Here is a 13565-nt window from a genome sequence, read left to right on the forward strand (position 1 = left end):
TGTTGGGTTTTCTTCTGTCTCGTTTAGTTGTTTTAAGAACTATAAAGTGTTTTAGAGTTTTTGAAAAGTGCTTATAAATAAAATGATTTATTATTATTATTGATGGGACAAACAAGATTTCCGAGTGTGAAAAGGACAGAATGAGTTCTCACTTTGAAAGGTTCAATTTCGGAGGTACACCATTCACTAATCAGGTTCATGATTATTTATACTAAGCTAATATTTTAATTAAATTTACAAATTTGAAGGAAGTGCACAAAATGGACAGGTCGATAAGTGAAACAGTTTGAAAATTCAAAAAAAAAACAGAATTTTTAGCTCATGTGCTGCGTCAGCTTTGGCAACTCGCTCAGTTTTCTGCCTCACAGACCGATACCACGTTTACGTAAAAAATCCTTCAAGGAATCAACGCTCCAAAGGGTAAAATAATCTCCATTTTGTTCAGACTCGCTGTCAGCAAAAGCGAGTTTATCCCTCTCGACTTTTGAACGCATGCATGAGAACTGAACATTCGGAGTGTGAAAAAGCTTATAAACTTCCATTGTTACAGTTCAATGTTTTGAAAAGATATAAAATCTAGTGATTTGTTTAGACTTTAAACTTTGTTCCATTAATAATAATGAGAGAGGCTGTTGCAATGTTTACAGCTAAATACTTACAGGTGTGTTTACATCATATCTGGCAGCGACAGGTGCAGCCCAACAGACAGCTACTGCTCTCAAATGTGTGTGTGTGTGTGTGTGTGTGTGTGCGTGTGCGTGTGTGTGTGTGTGTGTGCGTGCGAGAGGGAGCAAGACGCTTGGCGAAGACAATACCAGCTTTTGGAGCCCTGCGAGACCAACCATGTGCCGTTGATTACCATACAGCTGTTCCATGAGGTCCAGACAAAGGCTACATGATATGCTCAAATCCCTCCAGGATTCTAGATCGCCTCAGCACACACACACACACACACACACACACACACACACACACACACACACACACACACACACACACACACACACACACACACACACACACACACAGTCTTCTCACAATAGAACGGCACTGCGAAAGCGAAGAAGACTCACAATAGGGTTTTTATCAGAGATCTTTCCCAATCTTTGTCACCTCACACGCGTCAGAGCAATGATGCTGTTAAATGTAAAGAAAGGAGAGGTTATTTTATTCCTGCTTGCTTCCTTCTGTTTTTATTTTGCTCAGTCTGCAAAGAAAATAATTGATAACCTAAGCCAAAAACTTTACACATACAGAAGGAATGATAAGAGGATTCCATGTTATACTAAAATCTGACTGCTAAATGATTGTTTTATTTTTAGACAAACAGTAAAGTCTAAAGCAACCCATCTAAAGTATATCATTTCCTTACATCTTCAGGTATGTTTAACTGTCTTGCTTCGAGTCTTTGTCTGTGTCCAATCATGAGTGATCCTATACTGCCTCAAACTTCTTCTCTTCCATAGTCCTGGTCCAGATGTAAAGTGGGCCACCTTATCCCAGGGCGGGTGTCCGGTATCAGACTGCTCCCAGTGGACTACTATGGCTCCTCCCCCTGCCTGTGACGTAGAGTAGCGGACAGTATAAACACCGAGTGCGTCCTTACACAAGGGAACAAGTCAGAAGTCAAGGAAAAATTCACCAAGAGGATTTGAGCGCAGTTGGGAATATTTCGGACACCGAATGAGGTCATCCACCTAAAATCGGACCACAACTTTAAGAAAAATGGCACATTTTTACTTGAGACGCCTTCTGCTCTTGACCTTAGCGCACACAGTAAGCGGACCTCTTTGGACTACCAACATATCTTTGTTCTTCAATGTTTGTTGTGCCTAATATATTTACTTGACTTGACGTATATTTTTGCAGGTGTTTTCCTCCGGTGTGTTCGAGCTGAAGATACATTCTTTCCACACAGCGCAACGCATCTGTAGAAGACACCGGGACTGTCACATATTCTTCAGAATCTGCTTGAAGCATCCTGAGGATGTGATCTCCGCAGAGCCGCCCTGTACCTTTGGCACAGGGCAGACCAACGTGATCAGGGCCGATCACACCTCCATCTCCAGCAGCGCACCCATTAGGGTGCCTTTCCACTTTAAGTGGCCGGTAAATTCCCAACTGCTAAACGTTCACCTCTAACTTACTTAAAATGATTCCTGGTTATACTCATCAATAACTTATTTTCTTGTCAGGGAACATTTTCATTGATCATTGAAGCTTGGAACGCTGAATCACCCACTGAATATACAGGTAGGCCAATTGTGGCAGATGCCTTTAAGTCATTTCTAGGAGAGGAGCAGATGATGACATAATCCTCCTCTGTTAGACAACCAGAACAATCTCGTGAGCCGTTTGGCCACCAGGAGGAGGTTGGCCATCGGGGAGGACTGGTCTCAGGACGTGCACTTTGGAGAGCAGAGCGAACTGCGCTACTCTTACCATGTCTTCTGCGACGAATACTACTTCGGAGATGGCTGCGCTGACTACTGCAGGCCGAGGGACGATACACTGGGACACTACACATGCGACGAGGAGGGCAACCGCATCTGCTTGGAGGGTTGGAAGGGAAACTACTGCTCTGAACGTAAGTGCATGCAAGTGCGCAAACCTGTGCCTACAGGTTAGGTTCAGTGATTTGAGGAAAACCAGGCTTTTTGAATCAGAATTTTGTTGATATTACATGAATTTCAACTATGGGATATATAGCCATGTTCTATCTGGATTACTTACCAGTTCAAATGAAGAAACAAATGACTAGTTCATAAATAAAAGTAATATTGCGTGACTTTTCCAACATTGTCTTACATTACAAACTAATTCCACTGAGATATATTTACATAGTTTATAGCATATTTTCTAAACAGAAAATATGCTTTATATATATATATATTAACCACACACACACTAGTTTAAAAATATAAACCTATTATACCTATTACCTATTATAATTATATGTACACCTGTTTAGAAAATATGCTATATATATACAGTATATACATATGTGTGTGTGTGTTTAAAATCTTAATACAGTCTCTTTGAAAAAGCCTACATTTGCATTGTGAATAGTTATTGAACCAGTTAACTTCAGTCATCTAATGTTATGTTAAATCACAAATTCACAAATCGTGAGCGTTTTTGGCTGTTACAGTTAAAACATTATTTAATAAATTTTGTTAAGGCCTTGACATAAGATTCTTGATCAGACCACTTAATGCAGGGGTGTCCAATTCCGGTCCTCGAGGGCCACTATCCAGCATGTTTTAGATGTTTCCCTCTTCCAACACACCTGATTCAAATGATCAACTCCTCATCCAGCTCTGCAGAAGCCTGATAACGATCCTAATCATTTGAATCAGGTGTGTTGGAAGAGGGAAACATCTAAAACATGCTGGATAGTGGCCCTCGAGGACCGGAATTGGACACCCCTGACTTAATGTCTCACACACTTGCACAGGTTGTGTTCACAGTCCTGCTTTTCAAGTGACAGCTGGGGTTGTGTTTGAGTCTGTAGTGTTCAATATCTTTTTTGTCCCACGACAAAAGAAAGAGGTAGCTCCACACACACACACCTTGAAATTGTGTGTGTGTGTGTGTGTGTGTGTGTGTGTGTGTGTGTGTGTGTGTGTGTGTGTGTGTGTGTGTGTGTGTGTGTGTGTGTGTGTGTGTGTGTGTGTGTGTGTGTGTGTGTGTGTGTGTGTGTGTAAGATAAAATTATGTTTTTGTCTCGGTGGTGTGCCTGCCAGCTGCTTGGGTTAATGCTTAACTAACAATCTGGAGCTGGGATGGGGTCAGACAGGGGGCCCTGTAAATGTGTGTGTGGAGGTACGCCCATTGTAACTCGTTCCCCTTTCCCCACACCCCCTTTCTCCTCAGCCATCTGCTCGGCAGACTGCAGTGAGAAGCATGGATACTGTGAGGCCCCTGGGGGCTGCACATGTAGGATGGGTTGGCAGGGCCCCTCCTGTAACCAATGTGTCCGCTACCCGGGCTGCCTGCACGGAACCTGTGGCCAGCCCTGGCAGTGTAACTGTCAGGAGGGATGGGGGGGCCTTTTCTGTGACCAGGACCTCAACTATTGCACAAATCACAAGCCCTGTGCCAATGGAGCAACCTGCACCAACACAGGCCAGGGCAGCTACACCTGCACCTGCAGGCCCGGCTTTGGAGGAACCAACTGTGAGCTGGAGACCAACGAGTGTGACAGCAACCCCTGCAAGAATGGAGGCAGCTGCAATGTGAGAGAACAACAAGAAACACAACACATACTTATACTCAATATACAACATATACTTAAAGATAAAATTCTAAAGTTGATTTAAAATATAGACTTACAATAAAGACACAATTTGTACTTTTAATATAGATTTACAATAAAGACACAATATTTTAATATATATATATATAAAAAAAATCACAAAATATTATCAGAACAAACAACGTATACAAAACATGACAGAAAACATGATACACAAAAAATAACATAACTGCAGTTCACTGCACTGCTTAAAATGGGACCTACAAATTTCATCCTCTTCATAGGTGTAGTAGTACAACCTTAAACCATTGTGGAGTCTGTTTTCATGTTCAAAGCAAATTGTTGCATGCTAATGATAGGGTTGGGTATATCGGTTAGAATTTATCCGATACCGGTGCCTACCCGGTATTTTTTAAACGGTTCCGGTGCTTAAACGGGTACTTAAAAAAATGAAACCGCACACGCTTTCTCAAAAAACAATACCCTTTTATTTTCAGGGCCAAATTAAACACAATATTAACTTAAACAATATATATAGAAGTAACATGTGAAAATAATAAATAAACATTTAAATAATACTTCATCAAACAATATAACACTGGAAATGAATATTCTTATATCATGATTTTATTTTTCATTAATCATTAATAGCCTCTGTAAAAAAATGACTTTATATTTCAGTATTTTTTTTAAAGCTATAGGCAGTCATCGCAAAAGAGTCAAAGAGCTACATGAGCCTCCAGAGATGTGGGTTGCCGCAGACCCCTGAGCTAGCCTATGTACAATCTCTAGCTCGCATATCTGTTACATTCCTGTGTAAATGCAAAATTTTCCCTTCTAAATCTGGTGTTAAAACTTAGGTTCAACATTTTGTCTACAAACACGACTTGGTATGAGCTTAAAATTAAGCAGAAAGTCAGCGGACACAGTTGAAGTATAAGACATAGCTCATATGTTGTTGCCACACGTTGAATGGCAACAGTGTTTGCTAGCTTGCCTACTTGATATGCAACATTTGCGGTGGGCATTAAATTACTAGACTTACCCAAAGAGGAAAGGCTGCTGTCGTAATCTGTGATGATGTCCACCACACTGGCAGGACTGGGAGCGGGGCTGACTTCAGTTTGTCCAGGGAGGCGGACACTGGCTGCTGCTGTTGTTGACGCGCTTGGCTCCGGGTCTTGTTAGGTTTTCAAACATGGTGCATTTTTCAGCTTTTAAGTAAACTCCATGTGTGCCTTTTATCCTCTCGCTATCAGTTAGGAGCAACAGGTGCTGTGACTGACGTCATGATCAATAACCGAGGTGCGGTAAAAAATAGCCAAACACTGAAATGTTCGTTCTTATTCGGTCTGGTTAGTATCATTTACATCAAAACCAGTGTCCTATTGGTACCACGTTTCGGTACTCAATCCCAGCTAAGAAGTTGAATGGTAAAACTGAAATGTTGCACTAACCCAAATTAATCATGGTCCTTTCCATGTTCCTGCAGGACTTGGAGAATGATTACTCCTGCACCTGTCCACAGGGATTCTATGGTAAGAACTGCGAGATCATCGCCATGACATGCGCGGATGGTCCCTGCTTTAACGGGGGCACCTGTGTGGAGACGCTGACTGGAGGCTACACTTGCCGCTGCCCTCCCAGCTACACGGGCTCCAACTGTGAGAAGAAACTGGACCGCTGCAGCAACAGGCCCTGTCTCAATGGTGAGAAATACTGTATTTTCCAGAGTATAGGACGATATGTTTTTCCTTTAAAGTTGAGGGTGCGGTTAATACAACGGTGTGTGGATTTTTCAGTCAGTTGCACACATGTCCAGTGAAAGCAGTTGTCGGGAGGCAGAACAGCGGTAACTGTAATAGCCACTGAACATCACGGTGAACTAAACCTTTAGAAATGAGCTTCAGATAATGTGGGGGAAGTGAAAACTCTCACAGGTTTAATAATTCAGGAAGGAGGTGTCATGGTGGATGGAAATTGCGTGGGACAGAGAGCAGAAAGTCATACATCTGTTGAATATTTGTTTTTATTTATATATTTATATTTATATATAAAATAAGATTATAGATTTTTTAAACAAAAATAGAATACCTGTAATAAATCTGTTGTGGAGCAAGAGCGGTGCTGGTTTGTATGCATTTACGGTGGGAAGAGCATATAAATAGTACAGTAAGGTTTTAAATCTAAGATATCTCAGTCAGTTTTTAATAGTAGTTAATAATAAACAGCATAACGTTGTCATATCACTGCATTATGTTTATGTGCGGTGTGGTGTATCAGTCTGGATCCAGTAAACAGTGACCATAAAAAGTAAATGGACTGATATGCAGACGCGGAGCAGTTAGGAGGTAAATTTATGTGGAGATGGAAACTCGTCCGTTGAAACGGATCAGAATACGTGCAATTAAACAAACCTCTGTTAACCGGAGTATAGCAGCCCGCCTATCTGCCCGTTCTGATTGGTCGAGTCGTTTGAAGGGCACCCACATCAGCCAATAGGGTGCGGCCTATATCAAGGAGCGGCCTTTATGTGGATTTTTCTTGGGAAATTGCTAAATTAGAAATGTAGTCAATACAGCAGCGGTGTGTTCAATAGACTGGAAAATACGGTACTAAAAGTGTTTTGTCTGAACTAGATGATGTTACATTTTACCTTACCTCTGTTATTACTATGACCTCATATACTTAATGTTCATGAGATATTATCCTCTCCTCTGTAGGTGGTGAGTGTTTGGACCTTGGTCAAAGCATCTTGTGCCGCTGTCAGTCAGGCTTCACGGGTGCCAACTGCCAAATCAACATTGATGACTGCACCTCAAGCCCCTGTCAGAACGCCGGGACGTGCCAGGATGGTGTGAATGACTACACATGCTCCTGCACTTTGGGCTACGCTGGTAAAAACTGTAGTGTCCGCTCAGATGCCTGTGGAGCCCGGCCATGCCAAAATGGGGGCACTTGCTTCACCCACTTCACCGGTCCAGTATGCCAATGTCCCAAAGGCTTCATGGGTCCAAGCTGTGAGTTCACCCTGCAGCCCAGCTTCAAGCCTGCTTTTCGCCAAACCTCCCAGCCTTCTTCCACTGCCACCCTCACTATCTCCTGCCTTCTGGGTATTCTAGTACTGGTTCTGGTTGCCGGAATCCTCCTGCTGAGGAGGAGGAGGAGGCTGCGGGGACGAAAGCAGCTCAGTGACATTGCTGTTTACAACGACTTGGAGACTGTCAACAACCTTGGAGGTAGTGAAAGGGAGGCCTTCCTTGGTCAAAATGGCCTGTTCAAGATCAGCAACAGCAGTGCTCGCCTCTCCCTCTGTGGAGAGAGACGGTTCGGACACCTACACAATCCAGCAGAGAGCAGCCTGAGCCGTGCGGAGCACCAGGACTTCATGTGGAGGGACGAGGCTAGCATGGGCTCCACAGCGGCACTCAGATGAAGCTGGACAGATGTTCAAACATGGGAAAACACTATATTAGCACTTGTTGCTATTCTGTTTTCATGGAAAGTGAGGATAGAAGCAACTTTTTTGTCTTCAGTTCAGGTTGAAGATCATAAACTGTAGTGGTGCTACAATACCACTTAATCCCAAACCAATATGATACCGATACTTGTATATGTGTACCGATACTTGTGCTACACACAGACACATACACATAAAAAAATACTAGGTAAAATGCAAAGAATTGGAACACAGATTTTATGTTCTTCTCTGCTTGTTACAACAAATGTTGATTTATTAGGGTCATTGATTTATTTAAAAATAACCATAAAACTCACATTTGAAGTGAAAGACTTGTAAATGGACTTGATTTATACAGTGCTTTTATGCCGACACTGCAGTAGTCCCAAAGCGCTTTACAATATCAGCTCATTCACCCATTCACACACCAATGGGATTGAGCTGCCATGCAAGGCGCTGGTCACCACTGGGAGCAATTTAAGGTTCATTGTCTTGCTCAAGGACACTTTGACATAGACCGGTATAGACTGGGATCGAACCCACAACCTCTTGCTTGGAAGACAACCCCTACATGAAGCCTCAGGATGCAATGGTTATAGATTCTTAATATTGGTTAACTTTAACGAGTATGAGTTTATTTGTGCAGTATTGGCTCAATACCAGTATCGGTATCAGTGCATCCCTAATAAACTGTTGAAAGTCTCAAAGTAAATTGGTAAATTTTACTGATGGAGATGATTTTAACAGATTTTTGAAAAATCTGAGGAACAAAGCTCCTTCATTTGCAAGGACCAAAGAGAAACAATGCAGCCACAGTTTCCAGGACCTATAACTAAACCAAATACAGGGAGACACAAAACTCAGACTACATTTGAAAACCTACCTGTTTAATCGTCATTCTCTTTAATTTGCTTACATTGTTACTTTATTTTTAAACTGTTTTAATTTGCTTTTCAATCTTCCTTTAGCCATTTTTTCCTTATTGTGCGTACCATCATTTTTTAATTCTTTATCTTATTTATTTATTTGAAAGCTTGTGTTTATGTTTCATTATGTTACAAATGTAGAGATATATTTATGTGATGTGAATGAGGGACGACATATGTGGATGTTTTTTCATTGGGATCTGAAATATCCCAAATAAATAATGTGCAGAAATATGAAAAAACAAGAGCTTTATCTAACAAAGCCAGTCGTTACTGTAAGTTATATTTATATATGAAACAATTTGATGTACTGATCACATCGCTTTTATATGTGCCATTTTGTGTTCATGCCAAAGTTTGTGCTCTATTTTCATTTGTCTTATTTAAGTTTGTCATGTTTTGGATGTGATGTGGAATAAAATATGTACTTCAATAAAACTAAATGTTTTATTTTGTTTGAAATGTAGAGGTTTGATACAACCACAACCCCTGCACAAAGTTATGGAAATGGAATGATTATAGTTGTATGTATGATTAACCAACTCCGAACTGATATGTCATTACAAAACTCTGTCCTGGTCAGACTGCCCTAAGCAGGCCAGATACCATCGTACCTCCTCAGGCAAGTCTGCCTGTGGAGGCTTCGCTATGTTATGACTACTGCTATAAGCAACATACATAACACTGAGAGCACTGAACAGCAGCAGACTCACTGAGGCACACATGCTAAAAGCTTGTTTAACTCCAAATCTCAGAACGGTCTGTTTGCTAAAACACTTTGATCAAATAAACCCTGTTCCGCATCTGTCATGTTAACCACAAATACTTACTCTTCTGACAGACAACAAAAAAGCCCATGGGCCACTTTGTAAAAAGATCTCTGAAAAAACAGCATCTTGCTCCAGAGAAGTGTTCTCAGAGAAGGCTGTGTTCTCTGAGAACACTTTGAAATACAATATGCTAAACAATTATTATGGATTTTTGACCAAATTATAAAAAATAAAAAAAAATTGCACACTGCATCTTTAAGCAGCGCAGCCCGCAAAACGCACCCCGAGGCCAAGTTGTGTAATTACTCAAAGTGTGGATAGAAGTTGTGAGAGAACAGGGCCCGAACCTGTAGGACCCGAATGAAGCTGATGCAGAATGATCTGTTGCGGGTTATAAATATAATGAGCAGCTTCATGTGATGCTACACGCTATGTCCTGGTTGAAGCACTGTGTATATTGGACGGTGATTTCAAGGTTACTAAGCAGAGGATCGCACAGGCTACATCGGGGGCAGCTAAGTAGCGGCAGGGGTCCTCAGGTAAAGATTGAAGCATCTGAGCAAATCGCCTGTATTAAATAGATGGTGCGGCTGATGTATGTGTTTCTCGGTTATGCAGATTAAAAAGAGAAGGCAAAGCATGATGGGCAATTTTTACATTGAGTCTTGTTTAAAGATGGACAGTTACATGACATTTTGGTGCCAAAAAAGGTCGACTGCACATCCTTGACATAGCCCCTATAAAATGACATATGTGCCATTAGTGCTGCATTAATAGCCTATGAGGAGTTCCATGACAAAGGAGTTGCGGAAGAAAAATAATAACATTTGGCAATTTACAATTTTCAAATTGTACGATAAATATTCATAGAGATATGGAAAATTTAGTTTTTCACACTTGATATGACCTTGACCTTAACATTTTGGCGCCTAAAAAGGTTGACAGCACATCCTTGACATTGCCCCTATAAGATGACGTGTCATTAGTGGTGCATTAATAGCCAAGGAGGAGTTCCATAACAAAGGAGTTGCGGAAGAAAAATAGTGATAATAATAAATGGAACTATACGATTACACTAATATTAATAAGAACTTCTACAATTACAATGTGTTCGGCAATTCTCAAATACAACAATAACTAGACAAGACCTGTATTCGCAAGGCGCATACGGCAAATTTGTGGAGAAAAAAATCAATGTAATGAAACTGGTTAAAAGTACACATTTCTGAATTGTAAGATTTGTTCATGTGAAAGACATCATTTTGTGTGTATGTTGTTTTTGAGTAATGTCCCTTAATGTTGCTGTTTTTACTAATGAAATTGAAAATAATAATGCAGAAAAAAAAAGAAGACTGACCTTGACCTTAAATATGACCATGAGTGAAGGTCATATTTAATATGAGGCGGTTTGAACTTTGTAAATGAAAGTTATCGTGGTTTTCTATTAAGGCGTGTGCCATTTGACAACGCAAAGCATTATTGCATATTTTTCACATTAATTCCTGTTTAAGGATGAACAGTCAATATGTGAATCAAATATGAAGCAGTTTGAACTTTGCATTTGAAAGTTATATCGAAACGCCATTAACCCAAGATGGCCGACTTCCTGTTTGGCTTTGGGCAGGGTCATAATGTAACTTTTAGCTCATCTTGGGGTCAAGAATACATGTGAATTTGATGCGAATCCATTGAAAAATAGCCAAGATACAGCATTTAGAATGTGATGGCGACAGATTTTCCAGTATCATTATAGGCCCCTTCCACTGAGCGCAGAATGTTTTTTCTTCATCAGCGACCTGCTGCCATCTTATAAGATTCATCCAACACTATTTTGAAGTCAACACGACTTATCGTCTTTCCGCTAGAGCTGTTGGCATCAGACGCAACTTAAAGTGACGCCCTCTGAGAACGCAACAAATATGAGGCTGTTTGACCATTGTATATGAGAGTTATAGCAATTTTTCTATTATGGCGTGCTAAATGGCGCCAGTCAAGAACGCAAGGCATGATGGGTAATTTTGACATTGAGTCTTGTTTACGGATGGACAGTCATCATGTGTATCAAATATGAAGCAATTTGAAGTTTGTATATTAGTGTTATATTAATTTTTCTATTTTCTATGAGCTTTGACCCCTACCTATCGTTTTACTGGTAGGTCGTACAGCTTTGGTGCAATCAAATGAAATACTCGACTTGAGATGAGCTTTTCAGAAATGTAATCATCAAACTTGTACAATGAATATTTGCAGAGATATAGAAAATTTTGGATTTTCACACTTGACGCAACTTTGACCTTGAAATTTTGGCGCCAACAAATGTCGACTGCACACCTTTGCCATAGCCTCTTATAAGTTGACCTATGTGTCATTAGTGCTGCATTAATAGCCTAGGAGGAGTTCTATAACAAAGCAAGTTGCAGAAGGAAAATATTAATAATAACTCCTACGATTACAATGTATTTGGCAATTTTAAATTAAATAAAACGCTCCACTTGAGATGAGCTTTTCATAAATGTAAGCATCAAACTTGTATGATAAATATTCATAGAGATAGCATCATTTCCAGGCCCGCTGGAGACCCAGGTAGTCAGTGTTTTCATCAACCAGGTGTTATAATCAATATGATCAGTAGTTACTGTGGTTTACCACTAGGCGTTGTTGTTGTTTTAACTATTACAGTTTGAGTGCCGCATCAGAGTAAGATGCACCTTCCGGACATGCTGGAAATAAATGCTCAACTTTTGCAACTGCAAGCCTCATCAATTAATCAAACACAAACACAACATAGTACCAGAAGTAAACTGAGCGAGTTGAGCTTTCATTGGAAAAGCCGACATGGATTTGAAGCCGCCGGAGAGGCTGAACTTGTCGGGGAATGTCAATGGGAATTGCCGTGCTTTCAAGCAACGATTGAACTTGGCCATGGGACTGTAGACGAAGCCAGATACGAGGAAGGTAGCGCTTTTGCTAACTTTGGCAGGGCCATAGGCCATTGAAGTGTACAACACGTTTGTGTTTGATGAGGCAGATGATAAAGAAAAGATAGACATTGTGCTTGCTAAGTTTGATGCTCACTTGAGTCTGAAGAAAAACAAGACATATGAAAGATATATGTTTAGGTCACGCATGCAGCTTTGAGATGAGCCGTTTGACAGTTTTGTGACTGCTCTGCGTTTGACAGCGCAGTCCAGCAGTTTTGGGACACTGAAAGACTCAATGGTCAAAGTCCAGATTGTTTTTGGCTTTGAAGATAAAAAGATTTGACTCAATATTTGGCACCACCCACGAGTGAGGGAGCAGCCATCGTTGCAGTGTCCTTTCAGAGCGAGAGACGTCACCCAAAGGCCTGGGCTGCACAGCGGACCGGGGACACGACATTCTTTTCAAGCGCTGCGGATCACAGCACAAGCCAAAGCAATGTCCAGCATTTGGTAAAGTTATATAATATTACAAATTATGACGAATGGATCGCTCCTCTACTGATTAACTGGACTGTAATCACTATGAGGCCTGTTCTCCCGTCTAGACTTACGTGTTTTTTACGCGCCTGTAGTTACGCGCTTCTCTCCTGCGCGTATTTTCCGGTGCAGGTCCCTGACACGCCCACAGCACGTAAGTTGACCAAAAGCGAGTAGTCTGTCAATGAAGCCAAGGAGGCAGCCTGGGCCATGATGTCATTTTTTTGGGGCTGTCTAGAAATCACAGAACATGGAGTTTTCCCAACGCTTGTAAATGTCATTGAAATCCGTGAAAATTATTTTTAAATTTTAATTTAAAACGCTTTTGTGAACTATTACTATTCCAGTAACGGATTGATTTGATCAGATTACTGATCAGAGTATTGCACTGTGAGGATTGGCCGCATTCTTCTGTATGAGTCACAGTTAAAAACTCTCCTTTTTCCCTCCGATACTAACGACAGAGTAACGTTTGTGTGGGAAGCCTGATTTTATTAACTTCTTCCATTCCTGCATTCAGAAATGATCAGCGCATCATCATTGTCCGTCATCAATACGGTACCTGTAGCTCTAAAGCGTGACCAAGTGTGATGTGCTGGAAGTTTAAGGAAATAAACCTGCAGTGCGTCCTGCTTTAATCCAGAGGAGACAGATACGTTTGCAGTGAAACAGAACCAAATACCCACACATAAG

General features: G+C 40.9%; 1 protein-coding gene across 1 annotated transcript; it reads left to right on the forward strand.

Annotated features, from left to right (window-relative positions):
- Positions 1 to 1590: 1590 nt before the first annotated feature.
- On the forward strand, positions 1591 to 8974 carry dlb (deltaB). The gene is made up of 7 exons (XM_028465890.1): positions 1591 to 1776; positions 1870 to 2109; positions 2196 to 2253; positions 2330 to 2587; positions 3877 to 4238; positions 5751 to 5967; positions 6982 to 8974. The coding sequence occupies exons 1-7, from the start codon at positions 1726 to 1728 to the stop codon at positions 7692 to 7694; spliced, it is 1899 nt and encodes a 632-aa protein (XP_028321691.1). The 5' UTR covers positions 1591 to 1725; the 3' UTR covers positions 7695 to 8974.
- The last annotated feature ends 4591 nt before the right edge of the window (positions 8975 to 13565 follow it).

The sequence above is a fragment of the Gouania willdenowi genome, chromosome 14 (genome assembly GCF_900634775.1).
Source record: "Gouania willdenowi chromosome 14, fGouWil2.1, whole genome shotgun sequence".
NCBI classification, from domain to species: Eukaryota; Metazoa; Chordata; class Actinopteri; order Blenniiformes; family Gobiesocidae; genus Gouania; species Gouania willdenowi.